General features: G+C 35.4%; 1 protein-coding gene across 2 annotated transcripts; it reads left to right on the top strand.

Moving 5' to 3' along the window:
* The first annotated feature begins 7,634 nt into the window (after positions 1-7,634).
* On the top strand, positions 7,635-21,516 carry LOC106050950 (uncharacterized). Of its 2 annotated transcripts, XM_013206043.2 has the most exons (4): positions 7,635-7,926; positions 15,333-15,405; positions 16,240-16,438; positions 19,406-21,516. In XM_013206043.2, exons 3-4 carry the CDS (start codon positions 16,295-16,297, stop codon positions 20,087-20,089), a joined length of 828 nt encoding a protein of 275 aa, XP_013061497.2. In that variant the 5' UTR covers positions 7,635-7,926; positions 15,333-15,405; positions 16,240-16,294; the 3' UTR covers positions 20,090-21,516. The 2 variants fall into 2 exon arrangements, with proteins under 2 accessions (XP_013061497.2, XP_013061495.2); XM_013206041.2 differs by lacking the exon at positions 15,333-15,405 and having other exon boundaries at positions 7,637-7,926.
* Positions 21,517-21,736: the final 220 nt, after the last annotated feature.

The following is a 21,736-nucleotide window of genomic DNA, read 5'->3' as shown; positions in this document are numbered from 1 at the left end:
CACAGTTATAAATAAATTATGGCCTTTATATAGCGCTACTTTCATCTTTATAGCATGCTCAGAGCGCTTTGGTCCAATCTCAGTTGTGGACCAATGGGAGGGGGTATCTAGGAGTATCGAGTCGGGTGTCGAAACTCGAGCCAAGTTCAAGCGCTCTTAGCCTCTCGACCACGCTTCCTACTTATCTACACCGTCTTCTGACTAGATCTAGTTGTTTGCTGCTGGGTTGAACTCGGGAGTTATTTTCCATTCTGTGCCAAAAGAGAGAGGGTGGGTTGAGCTACAGGTCCCCATTATATGTTTCCTACCCGCATGAAAAGGTTTCATTAAACGTGGCTTATTCGGCAATAGAGTCTTTCGAAAGGATTCATCGGTGACACGGGGAGAATAGCCGCCATAGCTTCGTGGTTGTTGGCTACAAATCGTGTAAGAAGTTTGAGCTGAAATGAACGTCCAGTGTTTTTGAGGCGTTAGATCAGGGTTTTGAAAACCATCAAAGTAATAGAACACGAATCCCACTGGTAGTAGGCAATAAGGGTTCCCGTTGAGCCACAACTTGTTCCTCGAGAATAGAACAAAATGTGACACTCGTGTCAACAAAATAAATGCATTCCGTTTTAATAGTTTGAATATTCAAACGTGGGAACTAGAATAATCTTAGCATGAAAGGAATCTGCTAGCCAAATTTTCTTAATTTTCAAATATAATTATCTTTAGAAAATGCCTAGCACAAGAAATAATGACATTTAATAGTTTTGGCAATGACCTTCGATCTATCTCTTTTTCTCTCTCTTTCTGTCTTTCTCCCTCTCTCTCTCTCTCTGACTCTCTCTTTCACTCTCACTGTTTCTCTCTCTCTCCCTGTCTCTGTTTCTAGTGATGGGCAAAAGTTAACTAAAAAGTTGCTAACTTTTAGTTTAACTAAAAAAAATTAGTTAAGGCCAAAGTTTAATTAAAAAAAAAAAGTTTAGTTAAAATCCTAGTTTAATTTTTTTTTTAGTAACAAACTAAAAAGTTTAATTACAAATTTTACAAACTTTTTTAACATACATACCAATAAATATTTAGATCTATGACTCTATGTAATTTGGAGAATATATATAACGAATAATAGAGAATAAACTAGAGGGTGCACAGGTCACTAGAAAGCCTTTTGACCTTTACCCTATAATGGTCACTATTCCCGCCAATTCAAGGTATTTGAAAGGCGAGAAAAATAAACGTGTTCATTATATTTCTAGCAAGTTTCGCTGCTTGATAAATCCTGATAATTTTTTGCTTCTATAGATCTACATTTTGCTGCTTTTTAATTAAACACCAGACCAGTGTGTTCCTGTATAGCTGCAGGCAAAGAATTTTGCTTTACAGATCTAAAAGAAATGTCGACTCTTTTTATTTTAAAACTTTTTACTAGATAGATCTAGAGTTAGAGTCTAGTGACGTCTAGTCTATTAGTATAATTAGTCTATTACTACTATTAGATCTATAGTCATAATAGTCTACATTTAATTATTTTAGTCTCTTAGTCTTAAGTAGAGTCTAACTCTTAGTAGTCTTAGATCTAGATCTAAATGTAAATTTAAAATTATAAGTCAATAACATAGATCTATTAATTGAAATCTATATTACTTTACTTTATGTCTTTATTAGACTAGATCTATTTAAATCTATTAGTTTAGAGATTCTACTATTCTAGAATTAGAGTCTAGATATATCTAGTCCTAGATTACTTATTAGGCATATACTAAGACCTAAGATGCATAGATGATAGATCTATAATGACTATAATGACTAATTCTAATAATAGTCGTCACTATACTAGATCTAATACTAATATACTAAATTAACCAAATCTAGACTACATCTACATCTACTTCTGTTATAATTATTATTATCTACTAGACTCTAGAGTATATAGATCTAAATACCCATATCTAGTAACAATCTAGTTATAATCATAATTATAATAATCTAAAATCTCTAGATCTAGAGTTACTAAGGTATCTACTAGACTCTATCTTGATTTTAAATCTAGATCTAGTAGTAGTAGTAGTAACTAGTATTTCTTAGATTATTTTTAGATTAAAATATTAATTATTTGATCTAGGTCTAGTAGCTAGATCTAATTCTAGATCCAGATTATATTTCTGATCATTTCGTTTGTAGAAGATATTAGATCCAGAATATTCTAGAATCTAGAGTCTAGTACAGTTAGTTAGAGAGTCAACATGCAGTTTTATCATTACTTCTAAAGGTAACTTATATTACAACTTGGACAATTACTTCTAATTTCTTTCTATAATAGTATCATTCTAGTGATTCTATTAAGATCTACATCTATCCCATAAAGACATTTAAATCTTTTTTCATGTGCACAAATAAATGTTTATTACATTTTGCTAAAGAGATTGGTTGTGCTTTATATTTTTCATGTTTGGCTGTTTCATCCTTAAAAAAGGTCAAAATAGTTAGTAAAAGTTTAACTAAAGTTTCTTAGTTTAGTTTAACTATTTTTTTCAATTTGTGATCAACTAAAAGTTTAATTACTTTTTTTTAGTTCAAACTTAGTTTTAGTTTAACTAAAAAAAATTAGTTTAGTTCCCATCACTATCTGTTTCACACTCTCCCTCTTTCTCATCTCTTTTTCTCTTGCTTCCAAAAAAAAGCAAAAACACGTGACAATAGATAACTCTGCCATCATTGCATCAGATAGGGTTAAATCGAGCGTAAATCTTCCACTTGAAAGACTGGCTGTGAATATCTAAGAACAAAGATGGCTGCATTGCTCTATGCGGTGGGCTGAGTGAGGGAGGCGCGTCCCGCTGAGATAAACCAATGATTGACATGTTCACAACTATAGTGGCAAAGCTTGTTTGGACAATTATTGTGACCTAACGCCGTCCACGTGACAGAGGTCCGGCTCGGTTTTCGACAAGGTAGCGATAGGACGCAGGAGGGGTCATGATGGAGGCATGCGGGTTCAATTTCTCTTCTGACTTACAAAAGTGGACGGCGGTTGAACGTACTCCACGTCATGGCCTCCTATGATGCTCTCCCTTTGCACGTGGAATTGGTAACAAAAACTCTGTCGTTAAAATCTCTCCACATTTGATGTTTTATGGAGTCTTGCTGCAGAGCGACTTACGTCGTGCAGAAGACCGAACGGTGGGCAACGAAAAATACTGACAGAAGAAACGTAAGTGCCGTTGTTTGTGGTTAGGTGTGTGTGTCAGTCTAGTTTTCAGAGTTAAAAATAATATATCCTACATGAAAAGCACTATCATGATTTGAAAGCGTCAAAGCAACGACTATCTCGAGGAGAAGCGTATTATTACAATATCTCTATTCAAGTCAGAACTTTACGCAGGAACCTGGACGCTGATTTCAAAAACGGCTCTAACGATTTTTCTAGAAATTCTAGAAAAAGTTGATGTATCGATGAGAAAAGAATTAGCCACACGGGGAACAACTCTAGTTTGACCGTTATCAGTTTTCAAGTAAAAAAATGAAATAAATTTAAATTTGGCTAGAAATCTAGATCTTAATTTTTGAAAGAGAAAACCAATCGCTCTATAAGTTGTTTAAAGAAGGTATTGTCTTTTTTTAAAAAAAGTTTTTTTTTCCTTGCTCCTTATTGAGTGACATTGGATTGTACGTATTAAAATAATGAAAGATGCCTTGTTTCACTTGAGTTGATGTACTACTTTTTATCTTATATATCATTAGCACAGCACAACAGAGTAATATTAATCAAGTAAGATCTTGATCAGCAGACAATATTTATTACCAATAAAATAACAGTTCACATGCAATTCCAGCCATCAATGAGATCACAGGAACTAATTCACATCATTGTATAACATAATCCAAATAGAATTTCACTAAACACACAACTAGCAATACTTCAATATTGAAATACATAAGACACGTCTGTCTTCCTTAAATTACATGGCGTCTACTGCTCCTTGACCAGGTGGTCAGCTCTCAAAAAACGAGATTTTCTTTTTCCCACAATGCAACTGTGGCCCCTTGATTTCCCCGTGCAACAACCTACTCTCCATAAACAAGTGAATCTCGTGCTCCACAACCAATAAATATCACTAACTATCAAACAATGATGTGACACCTTGATGTTTGTGTCAATACAGTCGGACTGGCAATACCAGATGCAGGGCTGGAGAAAGTCAGAATCGAGACAGAGAAAGATAGAACAATGCAAACACTTATTCAGTATATCCTAAATGGATGGCCAGACAAACATAATAGTCTACCTGAACTCAAACAATATTTTTCACTAAGAGACATGTTATCATACGAAGAAGGACTGTTGTTGAAAGGAGAACAAATAGTCATACCGATATCACTTCGCAAGGAAATAGAAGAAAAACTCCATGCAGCACATCTGGGAGTAGACTCAATGAAAAGAAGAGCAAAAGAAACAGTTTTCTGGCCTGGATTATCAACTCGAATAAAGGAAATAGCCAACTCATGTTACATTTGTTAGAAAAATAAACCAGCAAATCAGAGAGAAGAATTAATACAGCTCGAAATAGGTTCTAATCCGTGGGACAAGATTGGAATTGATTTATTCCAAATGTGTGACCAACAATATCTAGCTACAGTGAACTATTATTCAAATTTCATAGAGGTAGAAAACATGCAGTTGATAACAACACACGCAATTATAAAGAAACTGAAAGTTTTATTTGCAAGATATGGGGTTCCCAAAGTCTGTATATCTGATAGCGGACCTCAGCTTACTTCGGAATACTTTTCCAAATTTATGATGGAATGGGGAGTGACTCATTTGAAATCCTCCCCAGGACACCATCAATCAAATGGAAAGGCTGAGTCAGCAGTTAAAATTTTGAAGAACATAATGAAGAAATCTAGAGAATCAAAGTCAGATGAAGTTACGAAACACCACGTACATAGAATCGAATATGGGAAGACACATTGTTTGTCACCAGAAATTCAAAATGAGTTCATAAACTTGATGGGCAATAAAGTTAGGAAATCAATTGTTTGGAAAGTCAAGCAAGTTTGTTACTTTCTCTGATGCTTGATTCCACCCCAGTTTCTCATCAAGAACAGGTAACCCTAATATTCGTTAATTGCACGTTGATAATTTCGAATAAAAGAGTCATTAATCATGGTTACTTTGAAATGTTGAAACCTGATGCACAACATTATGAAGAACTTGTTCTGAAAACTTTTAAAGACATTGGACTGGACTTTGATCTGTGCAGAGGTCAAACCTATGATAACGCAGCCACAATGAATGGCTGTCTGTCTGGCCCTTCAGAAACATCTCTTAGACATAAATTCAAAGGCAACATTTCTGAACTGTGATAATCACTCTCTGAACATGGCAGCTCTTTATTCTGCTGATATAGATTCAGCAATTGTCACCTTTTTTTTTGAAACTGTACATGAATTGTTAAACTTTTTTTCCAATTCACCACAGAGGTGGGCCAAACTGAAAGAAGCTGGAGCCTGTAGTTTTAAAAAGGAGAGTAATACAAGGTGGTCCACAAGAGAAGAAGCTACGTCGGCAGTTTCCTTGCATCTCGACAAAATCATCTAGCTGTTGGAGTAACTTTCTGAATCTTCTTGAACCAATACACCTCTTGGAGTCTAAGAATAAAAAACTGTGTTTCTTTTTCTGTTTGATGAAATACCACACTCACCAATTGACACATTGAAGAAGCTGGCTTCATATGGTAATGATGTGTGCTCAAACCTTGCAACATCCATTTGAATACTGCTAACTCAGGCCACTTCCATCGCGTCATGTGAGAGGTCATTCTCAAAGCTCAAGTTAATCAAAAACTATCTCAAGAGCACAATGACGCAAGAAAGGCTTAGCATGGCTTTAATTTCAGTGGAGTCACAAATACTAGACACTATCGATGTAGATATTGTTATAGATGCCTTTGCTGCACAGAAAGCACGACGTGAAGCTATATGAATAGAGATTTATCACTGATGCATTATTTCGCCAATAAACAACGGTATTATTTATTAAAAGAGTCCTAATGATTATTTCCTGTTAATTTTAACTGCTATACTGTACTAATTTGAATGTAGGGTTATATATTTATTAAGTACATTATCTCATGTCATGATGTCAAATGTCAAAAGGAAAGGGGCCCCCAATCCCCCGGGCCCCCTAGCTATGCCTCTGTTTCTGAACTATTACAAAAGAAAAGGCGAGCTACCATTTACAAAAAGAAAATAAAAAAAAAAAAAGGTCCAGACTTAACCAGCTAGATTGTATGTAGACCAAATTATCCAACCCGTTCTATTACCCTCGCTACTTAATTATTTCTGGCCGCCATGGGCACTTCTAACAGTGCAACCGTGTGTACCTATAAGCACCAAGAAGTTGCAAGTCAATAACTAATAAAACAACTGATAAGAGGCTTTTTTTTTTATCCCTCTACTTCTTACTACCAAACTATGTTGACTTAACATGACGTCCCTTGACATGTCATGTCGCACTAAGCTGTCAGACAATGGAGAGTTCACTGATAATGCTTCTTAGGCCTAGTTGACTCGTACCGGTGCAAGCGCGCCAACACGTAGATTGACATATTAGTCGGAACGTATGCACGAACACAACAGAAATAAATACAAACTTTTCTTTCGCGTACATTGTCTGCTGTCATTTTCTGGTGAACTCAAAAGTCACACAAGTATTCTATTCAGCATTACCTCCCATTCCTGTTATGTTTCCTTTCCTTGGTCTTTTAAACAATAAGTTCTTCCATTCCCATGTTGTTGCTTTTTTTCTGTCCTTGCTGTCATTGGTCTTTTAAACAGTAAGGCCTTCCATTCCTATATGTTTGTTCTCTATCTTTTCTTTCTCTTGGTACTAAAATAAGGAGAAAATTCTTCATTCATCCCGAAGAACTTGCGTCTTGATCTAAGAGGGCTTGTAAGTTGTAGACATACAACAGGAATGACCAAAGAGAGTTTGTGTTATCACTCAAACTCAGAGGCGGCCCTTATCGAATTCACCAATGGACCAGGAGTATTCAAGCCATAGTCTTGAAATAATCAGGCCTACGGCCTAGCCCAAGCTTCTTGGAGGACGTAACAATAAGCTGTAGAACATATTCCCCCATTTGTGTATTTTAACTAAGGACTATATCGTTAGGTATTTATACAACTGTTTTAACAATGGTCACGGTGTAATCTAGAGGCACAATTGACATTACCCGTCGCTTGCTTCCTAATTTGAAATGCTTTCTTTGTAGGCGATGGCTAATAACTTTCTAATAACTTTTTAAGGAATTTGGTGAGCCGGTGAGCGTCTGCCGCTATAGTTTAGACAGGCAAATATAAAATATGGCCATAACTAAAATTTAGGTAACAACATTTTTTAAATATTAATACTGTTTTAGACACTTAAAATAAAGAGAAATATAGACATTGGTGTATGTGGGGAAATGAAAGGAAACGTATAGAGGTCTAATCAAAACATAATATTCATAAAGGGGGGAGGATGGTGGGGGCGAAAGTTCTTCCCGTTCCCTCCCCATACCTTGCCATGACGCACTGCAACGGTGTCACTGTGTCCCATGCACCTGTGCGCTACTTAGACATACACTCTGTAGAGCAAAAACCTTTCCAATGGGACAAGAGAAAAGGGGGGGGGGGATCATTTTGAAAAATAACGATTTCTTATGTCTAGAAATTCTGTGTATGGTATTTTCTTTCAGGACAAAGTGGGTCATGCAAGCGACAGGATTGACCTATTCTTGTTCTTTCCTTTCCCTCTGACTAAGCGCACATTATATTTACTTGACATCAAGATCTGTATGACAGATTGAAGTCATGACAATAAAACGGTGACACTGAAAGGTAAAATTGTTGTACAGTGTGGCTCAGGATCAATCATTACAGGCAAGGACCTTGTCGGTAAGTTGGAACTGATAGTTTATTTATGGAGGAAAATAAACAACAACATTTTCTTTCACTTCATTCGTGCATGTATTGAGTGTCCAGGCTTTTAGTACATAATGAGCAACCATAGTTTGTAGGACACAAATCTGTAATCATTCAATGAATCAAAGGTTGCCAAGATTAACTCTTTCTCTCCTAACTGACTATATCAACCTTGATTTGACCTCATTAAATTAAACTAATGTTTGATTTTATATTATAAACTTTATTTTGTGTTATATAAAAAGAGCATGCACCCCCCCCCCCCCCTTTAATTCTGTACCAAAAAAAAACATTTTCTGATGACAAGCGACAAAGTTATTGAAGCTTAATCGTAACAGGGTAGTGAAATAGTAATGAGCAAAATGAGGAATTCCGTCGGAATGTGGGAAAAAAAATACGGAAAATTATTTTTTAATTCTATATGTTAGGACGAATTCTTACAAATGCTCCTTCTTCCCTCGTGCCATGAGAGCATGGAACTGGTTTTCCGAATCAGCCAGGAAAACCAACGACTTAGCAGATTTTTTTTAGACTCTAATAACATGCTTGACATGGATAATCGTAGGACATAATTATATATATATATATATATATCTAATTACATATATCTAATTTGTATCATATACTAAAAATTAAAATGCTAGCTAAACAATTTCTTTGGGGTAGGTTTTTGGTTTTGTTTTATAAGTAACACCTTTAGTAAAATCACTAAATTTAGAAAGCCTTCAGGAGAGAAGACCCAAAAGTAAAGTAGCAATCATACATAAAACACTGAACCATAATCTTCAAATACAAAAACAAAATTTAATTAAATACTCATAAAGACAAAAAGATAAAGGCACATTCCTCATCCCATATGCTAGGACAAATTTGTACAAATGCTCCTTCTTCCCTACAGCTATTAGAGCATGGAATGGGTTGCCTGAGCTAGCCAGGAAAACCAGTGACTTGACTGAATTTGGGTCATTGGTTAATATGCATGACGCGTAGGACACAATCATCTTCTTTTTTGAAGTAACATCTGTATTATATAAGATTAAGAAAAAGATGAACTACACATTGCCTGGTCCAGTGGAGGGCTGTCAGGTCGTGTTCTGGGCTGTTGTCTCGATGGTTTGGGTTTTCTATGAAGAACTAAATTTTACGAAGAAGTTAGGATGGAATTTCCGAGGAGAAAACCGTAGTTTAGTATTCATTAAAGAATGAAGATCAAACATTTTAATGAAAGACCCTTTTATCTGGAGACTCATTTCTGCTTGTGAAAAATGATATTATGAAATATTAAAATAAAACATCCTGGATATTTTAATGCTAAAATAAAGGGAAATTTAAAAAGAGTGGCGTGGATCATTTTGTATACAATGAAAACAATTATGATCAATCTGTTTGTTGTCATGGTTAGATTTAGTTGGATAAGTTGTCATGGTTAGATTTAGTTGGATAAGTTGTCATGGTTAGATTTAGTTGGATAAGTTGTCATGGTTAGATTTAGTTGGATAAGTTGTCATGGTTAGATTTAGTTGGATAAGTTGTCATGGTTAGATTTAGTTGGATAAGTTGTCATGGTTAGATTTAGTTGGATAAGTTGTCATGGTTAGATTTAGTTGGATAAGTTGTCATGGTTAGATTTAGTTGGATAAGTCAATCAACAAACAGCTCCTGGCTCAACGACCTGTAACTGATTCATTATTTCATTTGATATACAACGTATTGTATAGTAACTACTTTATTTGTATTCTAACGCTCGATCGCTCTCTCTCCCTTCCTCCCCTCTCTCTCTCACTCTCCCTACTCCCTCTCTCCCTCTCTCTCTCCCCCCTCTCCCTCTTCCCCTCCTCCCCCCCTCTCTCTCTTTTCAACCTGTCAAAAAAAAAATGAACATGATAATTTCAGTACAAAAAAAAAGTGTAACAACATATTGTCAGCAGTCCATTTTAAAAAGATACCAAATCATAAACATTATTTTTGTTTTCAAAGCAGAAAGTTCTTTATTCCCTATAAGAACCAGTCTTATATACTAATACTACTAATACTATTTTTCTTCATTACTTATGTATCAGATCTATAGTATCTGACACTAATCAACATACACTGAGCTTGGGGAACTCTTTCTATTGAGCACACACTTTTTTTGTTTGTTTTTGCTTTTCTGTTCTGTTTTGTTTACAAGTTTAGCTCGTTCTTTGAGAAATGAACATTATGAGTGGTCGAGAGGCTAAGGACTCTTAAACTTGGCCTGGCTACCTATGAAGGGGGCTCGAGGTTCGACACCCGACTCGAGCAGAGATGTGTTTACTGAGCGCCTGAAGGCAGCACGGAAAAACCTTCACCCAGGTACCCCCCTGCCCCCACTGGTCCACAAATGAGATTGGACCATAGCTCTCTGAGCATGCTATAAGCATGAAAGTAGCGCTATATAAAAGCATATATTCTATTTATCCCATTTTTTTATCCCATTATTTATCCCAGCCCAAACCTTCTGCACACGACAAAGGATAGAAGCGGGTATGGTTTTAACTGTACGAAGTGAATACCACACGATCAGTCTGTTTAGACTCGTTTGGTATGTAAAAACAGAGTGTGTAAAAAATTAGGCATCAACAGGATTTGACTCCTGGTGCAATCGCTATCCAAGCCTCCATTACGATGAACCATCCAAAAAATAAAACTTATTTATTGTTGGTCGACGTTAGTCGTAGAACTACATCTTCAGTTTATAAGAGCTTGGATGATATTAGATGAGATTAGATGAGTTTAGATGAGTTTGGATGATATTAGATGAGATTAGGGTTTAAATTATCTTCAATATTAAAGGAACACATGAGACACGTAAAACAAGAGTTTAGGATAAGTAACATTTCAGGATATACCAGTAGTACACTGCTGCCTAAGGGTCACCGGCTCCTGATTTTTCCTCAAGGTAGACTCCCGAAGTCTTTGTTTGGGTTTAATTGTAAGACAACGTAGGCTTTCCTTCTTGGTGGATAGACAACCAAGGAAATGGATGAAAGGTTAGTCTAAAATATGCTCATGTCCAAAGCTTGATGGTCTAGGTGCCAGTTACTCCCCTTTGCCCCTTCTCCTGTAAGTGTTAAAAGTTCGGTCGGGCCCAATATCTGAACCTCACGTCAGTCACACATGGAGGTCAGATGTCGGACTGACTGTCAGAGTCTATTGAGGCGTGTACCGTTGGAAGATTTGTTTTAGTCTGTCCCCAACCACTTTTGACAACAGCAACGTTAAGAAGCTATGTATTTGTGTGATCAATAAAATAACACTTACATGTATATTTTACAAAACTATTGCTTTCATTTTCAGAATTTAAAACAATCGCGCGAAGACTAAATAGTATTCAAACAAGAAATAATACATTTAAATAATACAAGACACGATTACTAATAGAGTTTTTAGTTTCACACAAACCCAGTAGGCGGCTCTCTGGGTTCGCATTTAACAGACATGAAATAGCAATTCTTACTTTTGTAATAACAAACAGACTTGACACCAAATTCATAAAAAAAAGTAGCAACGATATGATTCTAGTTTTACATTATTTGCTAGCATAGTAATTGCCCCAAATCGCCCCACAAGGAGTAGCCATGCACCTAAACTTTGCAGGCCACAAAATACCTCTTCTAGTTATCTGAGACGGACCGACTACATAAAACTAATTGCGTCTTTTCCATTACAAACAAACAAACAAAAATTACAAACAAAAAAAATTACAAACAACAAAAAAAAAAAACAACAACAAAACCGAACAAACAAATAAACATTGATCTGAGTTAATTAGAGCTATTAGAGCATGGAATGGGTTGCCTGAGCTAGCCAGGAAAACCAGTGACTTGGCAGAATTTAAGTCATTGGTTAATATGCATGACTAAATGCATGACGGGTAGGACGTAATCATCTTCTTTTTTTGAAGTAACGTCTGTATTATATAAGATAAGATAAGAATTGTATACTACTGTATTGATAAAGTGTATAAACTATAAGATAGACATAAGATATACTTTTTATTGGTCCAATCCAATGGAAATGAGAAGTGTAGAGCATTAAGCTTGAAGATGATTATTTAAATTAGAAATTAGCTCCAATTACGTGATTCATATTGATTACTTTCCCACAAATAAGTTGCAGCCTATCCTTTAAATATAGATGTATGTCTGATAAAGAAAGCCACTTCCACATAACGTTTCAAAATTTCCGAAACATTAACCAAGCTAAAAATTGTATGCATATAGATCTATATTTGGGCAAGAAATGACGCAATACTCGGTGTCGTGTTAGTGGTTCTTGAATTTCGTGTCATCCAGAACGGTAGCATAACTTAAAAACTATTTGTACTAACGTATAACACTATGGTTATATAACTTGGAAACTATTTGTACTAACGTATAACACTATGGTTATTTAACTTTGAAACTATTTGTACTAACGTATAACACTATGGTTATTTAACTTGGAAACTATTTGTACTAACGTATAACACTATGGTTATTTAACTTGGAAACTATTTGTTCTAACGTATAACACTATGGTTATTTAACTTGGAAACTATTTGTACTAACGTATAACACTATGGTTATTTAACTTGGAAACTATTTGTACTAACGTATAACACTATGGTTATTTAACTTGGAAACTATTTGTACTAACGTATAACACTATGGTTATTTAACTTGGAGTGTTATTGGATGTTTGTGGGCGTATTTTTTCATTGATGAATTCTAATGTAACCTTTGGTAAGATTGATGCAGAGGACTGGATTCAGGAGCGTGGAGGACTGATAAAAGTTAGTTGAAAGTTGGAAACGAAAGACAGAACCACATGGCATGTGTTTATTGTCTTGGGAAGCAGTAGTTTTGTAGTGTGTTGAAGATGTCATTCAAATCGTTGAGTATTTTGTTATTTCACTTGTGTTTCGATATATTTCTACAAGGTATTATATTCAAGTTTATTTTGCATGTAGAAGACGTTTTCTGGGTTTGATTCAAGATTTATGTGAAAGTCAAGTTATACGCTTACGAGGTTGAACAAGCTGTTTTAAGCTACAACCCAGCAATAATCCTAACAACACTTGCAACTATTTCTTTTTCAACCTATTTGCTGTAATTTAATTAAACTCCATGACTGACATATTCACTACTAATCTGTTCGTTACTGAATCTATATAGTAGGTTTTAACCCCAACTGAAATATGTTTTTGATATGGATTTTAATGTTTTCTTTCTACTTTGGTATAAAATGGTTTATTCTACTTTGAATAACCAATTAAATAGTATTTGAGTCCTTTCAGTATTTCTATTGCGGGTGGATGTTTGGTAATTAGCATCCAGAGACCTAAAAGACAAAATCGTTTTGAATTCATTGACTGGCCACGTCTGCTTGACATCTGCTTGAGCTGCTTCTTTTTCTGGTTGTCGTTCTTTGATGTTCAACTTAATTAAAATGTTGAACTTTTTGAGAATGTTATATCCCACTTGATGCCTGTATTCTCATGCGTAGTCTATTTTTCTAAAACAGAAAATCTTTCTAATTTAAATTAATTTTTATTTTTCACCAATTTTTTTAAGGACTTTGAGCCATTTCAGTATGTTGTTTTCTTTTTTACTATAGAAATTGTGATTTTAAAAAATGATTCTTGCTTTTTTTTTCATTTGTTTTTTTATTTCTGTTTGCTCTTAAGTCTTAGCAAGTCCTTCTTTTTGTTTGTCCCTATATATAACTCATTCGCCTCACTGCTTTCAATAGCGCCTGCTAGATTTCTATTCTATTTTATTTTTATTATTATAATTAATATTTTTTGTAAAGAATTCTTTAACCCTTTTCTTACATGATACCGTCTCAGCATAAACACTAAGCGTATTTTTTTTTAAATGGGAAGGGTGGGGGTTAAATAGCATTAAAAAAAAAAGTAAACTCCCATGAACACAAAGAAGTTGTCAATCAAACTGGCGATCGAACAAAATAAAATTGGTGCTGAATATTACCATGTCTGTATTTGAAAAGACATGTGGTATAAAGAAGCCAGAGACTAGGTGTCAGGATTGTCTGGCAGGGCTGGTGCGACTTAATCTCCAGGTTTTTATATCTACAAGTCTTTTCATTAGTTTCGCTCTGTTTCAAAGTTGTGTGTAGTCGATTGAGAATAGTTCACTGAATGGAGTCAATAGAATACACATTAAAGTTGATAAATAAACTCTTTTTTTTTCCTACTCGCCTTAGGTTGAGTCATTTTTAGTTGGCCACCCGTTCCTTTCGATTTTTTAACGATCCTTCCGTGTTTATTTTAACGATTTAAAAAAAATCTTTTTGATAATCTGTTCGATCTTTTTATGGATATAATCTTTTTAAAGACTCATTTGATCTTTTTAACAATATAAATATCTTTTAATTTGACTGTTTCTGACATTTAATGGATAAATATGACATTTTTCTCATATTCAGATTGATTAGCTAAAGGGGGTACGCTTAATTCTAGCTAAGAACAGGGCGCCAATTTATCTCGTAAAGAAAGAGATATTCATACCTGTCTAGTTGTCTCGGCTGTGCAACACCTTCCACCAAGCATTATCATTGTTTCCCTCGTTTTCTCGTGCGCCTCTCCTCGAGTTACAATGTCTCCACGTGTGTACAGCGTTGTCGCGATGAATGTAGGAATACAATTCAAATGTAATAAAACAACTCACAGGCCCGCTGACCTTTTCCCACCAAATATAAAAAAACACGTTTATTGCTCGATAAATCTGTGATGGGGACACGCACGAGCTACCCAGAATGCATCACGTCTATCCGCAGATCTTCCTGCAGATTGGAGGCGTGGATCTGTAGCCATAGGTCAGTGCATTCAATGCGCTTAAAAAAAACAAAACAAAAACGAGCACATGACGAGAAGTCACGCCAAGGCACAGATGTCAAAGATTTGTGTGAAGAGCCTGACAATACATCGTCATGTTCAGCAAGTAGACATCTAATCAGATACTTTTGGAGCAAGTCTTGAATGCAATGTTGTCTAGCAATGTTATGTATTTCCATGTAGACTTCATTTTAAAAAAAAATTATTGAAGTTTTAAGTAATTGCCTGGGGGCCATGCTAACTGGTTAAGGAAGTCTGATTACGCTAGGATTAATAAGAGAACAAGCTAAAATATGAAACAAAATAAATTGTGAGAGGTATCTTTGTATGTTGGTATGTGTGCCATGACTAAACTGCGGAAATTCAGGATAGCGATAATGATGATGTATGTATGTTACAACTTCTATGTATAATGTCAATACTATTTATAGAAATCATCGTTTTATCAATATTGCAAACACTTGGTATCATTAAAGATTTTGGACCTCCCCCCCCCCACACTTTTTTTTCTATTCCCTAGAGTGCAACACTCAACGGCAGCATGGACCGTGATCGACGCCCCACATCCTGCTTTCGCCGGCCCCCAATGTTATGTAATTCTAATTATCTTTTTTTTTAGTGGGTCCTTAATAAACTGTGGCTATTATCTAATCTCTTTTGTGGGTCCTTAATAAACTGTGGCTATTATCTAATCTCTTTTGTGGGTCCTTAATAAACTGTGGCTATTATCTAATCTCTTTTGTGGGTCCTTAATAAACTGTGGCTATTATCTAATCTCTTTTGTGGGTCCTTAATAAACTGTGGCTATTATCTAATCTCTTTTGTGGGTCCTTAATAAACTGTGGCTATTATCTAATCTCTTTTGTGGGTCCTTAATAAACTGTGGCTATTATCTAATCTCTTTTGTGGGTCCTTAATAAACTGTGGCTATTATCTAATCTCTTTTGTGGGTCCTTAATAAACTGTGGCTATTATCTAATCTCTTTTGTGGAAAGGTGATATTGGAATGTTATGGAAACAGTGTCCAACAAATGTCTTTATCTTTAGAAAAATAAAATAACAACAAACAAATAGGTCTACTAAAGAAATAGCAAATTAAGAAAAGGAAATCTACAAAAGAAATAAAAACAGGCAGGCTAAGTGATATAGGGCAAAGTAACAACTCAAACAATTAATCTATAAAGGAAGAACCAAGTATTGATGTGTAAAGTGAATTTTAACTTTTATGATCTGTAATGTATATATTCAACGTTTAAACATCACTTGTCAATGAATTGATTGTTCATCTAAAACCTATAGTCTTCTCCCCACTTAGTATTCAGTAGCTTGAAAATCCACTTCCATAAATAAAACTGTCTCAAAATTAAACGTAAAACGTCAAGTCATTGTAAGTTACCTCACGAACAGTTTCCTTATTTGTAATACAGATGTGTGACGACCTAATTCGATGCCAAGTTTTGTAGATGAAATCAAGTCTGCACAATGTCACACGCCAAACCTCCCGGCCACAATTCCTCCAGCGTCCAGCGAGCGTCGAGAATCAACAGCATTGAATCCGCCAGATTAGAGAAACAGATCAATTATTTTCAACAATCTTTCCTACACCAATGTCGACTGACCAATCGGGTAAGAGCTCATTCATGCATGTAATACCTTGTATAGGCTAATCTCATATTGTGCGTTCAATTAAAAAGTTCTTGTGTAGATATGAGTGTAAGATTGGTTTGCTTATCAGTAATACAGAGTGGCTCAAACGTAGGTTTACAGTTATTAAACTACCTTCTATATGGTTGATATCTAGTGATAAACTCTGTCCACATACATTTGAAGAATGTTGCAATGCTGATGGAGGATATCGAGAGCCTTTGAGAGATTCAATTGTTTACTAATGACAATGTCTTTGATTCCGAAGATTTAGATTGCAGTGTTTCACAACACTACGTCAATTGTTTATGTGTGTGTGTTAACATGTTTCATTCATTTCCCGCTGTGCTACTGTTGCATTCTCAAATAAATAGTCCACGTGCATGGGCGCCCGCAGGGGGTGCACTTTCACCTTCCTGGATTCTGGGCAGCCAAATTCTAATCATTTTTTTTTTGCAACATCAGATCAATCAAAATCTAATTAACAACTGAACAAGTAGTGCTTCCACTGGTGACTGGAGTACAGTTCTAGTAGACTAGCCTAGGCTTATCAGGAATTGGCGGCTGGCCATGTACGTGCACCCCTCTGAATTCTGAGTAACCAACTTTTAGCCAGTTTTTTACACCTTCAAATCAATTAACTTCTGATAGGAAGCAACTTAACATGTAGTGCTTCCACTGAAATAAAGTTAAAAAGGATAAACTATTATTGTAATCAAGTAGAATAGGTTCATCTGTAGTTCATGTCCGACCATGTGCGCTTTATTATAGGCTTGCAATTCAATATTCTATAGCAAGTTAGTCGTGACGCTTTGTTTTCACTTGCACACTATTATAGTTATCATTATATTTAGTAAAGGTCTAGAATCTGATCAAATGTTTTGTTGTTGTTTTTGTTTGTCTTGGAGGACAAATCCTTGCCAGCTATCTTTCGATTTGATATATGGGAAAGTTTCTTTGAACAAGATTGAGGAATGCAGTTATCTTGGTAAATGTATTTACGTCTTGTGGAGTTGCAGTCATTGTTAGCACTTAATAAAATAGCAGGTTCAACACGTCCGCCAGTTTACGATAGAAGAGATATAAGAAAGTTCTTCCCATGCCATCTGAGTCAAAACGTTGATTTGTATCGACGGAGCACTGGCAACAGCATGGATTAACTGCGCTTTCTTGGTATTTCAGTAATGAAAATGCAGATATCTCTGGCACTGGATTGATGTGTTTTAGCGCTGGATTTGTTGATGGTGATTGTATTCGAGAATTCATAGCTTTTGTCACTGTTGGAAAGAGAGACGCAGTGCCTGTATCTAACATCATTGTCAGCGAATACATTATTTACAATCTAGACATGGACAAACTACTCGGACAAGGCTACGATGGCTGCCACGTGATGGGTAGCATTTAAAACTGTGTTCAGGCATGGATATCTGAAAAATATCCAAAAGTAGACCTTGTCCGTTGCGCGTCCCACAGAGTTAAACTTGGTATCATTGACCTGAATGACGTTACAGATATACGTAATGCTGTTGATGTCATCAAGAAGATTATCTATTTCTTCCGTAGCAATCCCAAGCGGGAGCTTTGGTGCTAAATTTACCTCTTTTGTGTGAGACACTGTGGAAAGAGAAACACGAATTAATTCGCGCTTTAAGTCATAACTTTGAGAAGATCTTTGACTGTTTTAAATAACGATTGTAAGTGAAATTAGACAATCTGTATATGTGTGTAATCATTGCCTGCTTCTCGTAGGTTTCTGATTTGTCTTTTATTTGTCGTCAATTATTTGTCAGTTCTTGAACCTGTTTCCGCAATGTAGCAGTCTGTCCATCACAAGCGGCCGCTCAACAGCATATCAACAGTCACATTAATGACATAACCAAAAACCTTGACCATGATGAGGAATACTTCAGGGATGGCATCCTGAGTAAGGTGACACTGCTGGCAGACAAGCTTGGAAATGAGTTAGTGCTGGCGAGACTTTGCAGTCGACAGATACACCGAGCAAAAACCACATGTTTACATTTCGGGATTATTACAGAACACGGCTTTACATTCCGTATCTTGATTCGTTAGTTTCTTCATTAACGTCTCGCTTTTCAAGCAATAATAATGCTCAGTTCAACCTGTTTTGTATTCACCCTAAAACGATTCAAGAACTGCAACTTACAGAATAATATCAGAAATGCCAGATAAGCGTTCATCGCCGGCTTGTCTATCGCGACGAGAAGCAATTCAGTAATAAATTTATTGACAGTTTTGGCAGAGTTTGCATTTTTTGCTTGATCGACCGTTGGGATGCATGGGCCGCATCAGTACATAGTTTTTCACGTTAGTTTTCTTTTTATTTCATTAAACAAGTATTTACAGAGAACTTAATATCACATAGGTGGGGGGGGGGGGGCCTCCAATTCTTTTTTTTAAAAACTCTCTGCAATAAAAAAAGTTGAAGCTACAAAGGTGGCAACTTGCAACCCCCTGCAAAAATCCTGCTGGCGCCCATGTCTACGTGATAACTGTAAACCTACTTTTGGGTATTGGTATAATTAACGTCGCTGTTTTGTATGTTTGTTTTTTTTATTTCAGTGGCTTCGTGAGAAAAAATTGCTTTTAGTTTTGTGATTTCTAATAAAAACCATCGCCTGTATCCTGCTCTACCATGCAACTGCTAAATCTACTTGTTATGTTTTGAAAGATAACATTTTTTTATGGATAAACACATCATATAGGCTATATATATATATATATATATATATATATATATATATATATATATATATATATATATATATATATATATATATATATATATATATATATATATATATATATATATATATATATATATTCTTTACATTTTTTACACATTTTTTTAGGTCTATCATCTAAAAATACAATTTAAAAAACGAGTTATAATGTTTATGATATTTTTTTACTATTTTCTCGTTTTAGGCAATACGAATAATTTGCATGTCGCTGGAGTCAATACGGTCTTCTAGCGGGCACAGTTTAGAGACAAGAAGTCCAGTTGAAACTGCGGAATCATTCTCAGAGACGGAGAGTAAGTCGCCGTTCTTTCTTTACGGCGAAAGGATATGGAGCAGAAAGAAAAGGAAGTTGTACAAATCTCTCTCTGCGTCCAACAGACTATCGTGTCGGTGGGAGGATGTGCAATCGCCACATGAGCCGGAAGACATTCCGGCTGCTTCAAAACAAGATGCTGCAAGTGAAAAACGTCCACTCACGGCGGGCAACTTGCAAAATGATGTCATTGACCAGGAAACAGAAAAAGGATGTCACCTCGGATCACGTCCGAATTGGGAAGACGATACGGATGATGTCACCAAGAAAATTTTCAAGAACCAGGCAAGAGCGGTGGAAGGCAGGCGACACGCAGTGTACCAGTCGTCTGGTGAGGTGATGGTGGCCCAAGCGGCCAGAAACGTCCGTGGACTGGTCAGACAAATTAAAATTTCTGGCGTACCTGTCCTTGCTGACAGCGATGCTCCGGTAGCGGGAGATCGCACTGACCTCAGGGTAAAGTCTGGCCTAAGGGCAAAGTCTGGCCTATCTCATAGATCTAGTGACAATCAGTCAACAAAACTGAATAAGGTCCGCCAAGAAGAATATGGATAAATATGATCTAGACAGCTTTGATATGAAAAGAGACTATCAAAACAACATAAATTTGTGGTTTGAAAATGACATCCTTATATTAAAATCACTCTCAAGACATTTTGCATACATATTCATATATATATGAATATATATACCAATATACATATATATATATATATATACCAATATACATATATATATATATATATATATATATATATATATATATATATATATATATATATATATATATATATATATATATATATATATATATATATACATGATAGCATTATCGCCTGTTATTATTTGTTCAAATAAAAGGTAATTATAATCTCTGACTACTCTGATTAATAAATGAAAAACGAATCTCTAATTCGTATTCTTGAACTATATATATATATATCTCCAGTTTAATACTTTTGTTTTGCCCAAACTAGATGCTACTTCTCATCTTTAAGCTTGTTCCAATAGTAACCGCAAGTGATGTCCTTTCTGCAAAGCTTCTATCAACTCACTCTGGTACAATTTTGTTTCTCCCACACCCGTTCCTTGATCAACTTGAAACTTTGCGACAATTATTTGTTGTGCCTAACAAAATATGAATCAATAAAAAAAAAATTAGTGAATTAATTGTTAGTGATTTATTATTTTCCTTGAAATCGAAAAAGGGTAATAAATGCTGCTTGCTAAGAAATGTTGCTGTATATTTTAACGTTTTGTGTATGTTCCTTCTCTCGTTTCCCATTCTCGGACCAAGTTGAAATGAACATTTACATAATTAGTCATAGTCGATGATAATACAAAACTCAATAAAACAATATAACCTATTAGTTGATCAATTAGCGGCAATTAATTTCATTAGTATTATTATTAAAAGGGAGCTAATTCCTGCAGTATTGAGACATACTACAGTAATATTGCGGTTCTTTCCCTTAAATACGCTTCTATTTTGTTTTTTAAGATTTTAAAAAAATATTTTGCTACTTTGAAAGCGTACATTAATTATAGTCCAACTGATATAATAATAAGGCTTGTCTTCGAGTCCGAAGATTCGTGAGGAATGCAGTATTTCCCGTGGCTGCGCAGCCCCAGCTGTGACCTACATATTTTGCCACATGCAGGGCAAGCATAACCATTGTCGGCAATGATATATGTACCCGGCATATATATGTATATATCTAATTATATCCCAATGTCCATGATATATGCATATTATACAAATATAGGACCAAAAATACACTATTTTATAATAGAACTTCATGAATCAATTAGAGATCTAGCTCATAATTAATTAAACTTTATAGACGGTTCGATGTTGCATGACTAGAATGTTGAACGATTTTATTTTTTGTTTCATTGAATAACCTTTTTGATCATTAGGCTAATTACTTTAAGCCTGTAACCTATTGCCCGACATAAAATTGTGACAATATTTTTATAAAGCTTTTTTTCCTCTGTTCATCCTTGATGCATTTTAAATAAATCTTTGGTTTAGAGTCTAGATTCTAGATACAGGCAAAAGAACTTTTACTGTGGAGTTTGTGATATGCATGTAACATATAATGCTGATGACACAATAGAGGTTATTAATTCGGGCATCTTGCCACATTATCTTGCTTGGTAAGAAAGCCACACTCACTGGTAAGTGGTCTGTCTAGTATG

This window comes from Biomphalaria glabrata, chromosome 6 (assembly GCF_947242115.1).
Source record: "Biomphalaria glabrata chromosome 6, xgBioGlab47.1, whole genome shotgun sequence".
NCBI classification, from domain to species: domain Eukaryota; kingdom Metazoa; phylum Mollusca; class Gastropoda; family Planorbidae; genus Biomphalaria; species Biomphalaria glabrata.
Note: the sequence above shows the minus strand (reverse complement) of the source record. Positions and strands in the feature narration are given on the sequence as shown.

Excerpts from the sequence above, each read along its gene's own strand:
- LOC106050950 (XM_013206043.2), top strand. The coding sequence starts at position 16,295 with ATGTCACACGCCAAACCTCCCGGCCACAATTCCTCCAGCGTCCAGCGA. Across the intron at positions 16,439-19,405 it reads AATGTCGACTGACCAATCGG|GCAATACGAATAATTTGCAT; the intron begins GTAAGAGCTCAT and ends TTCTCGTTTTAG.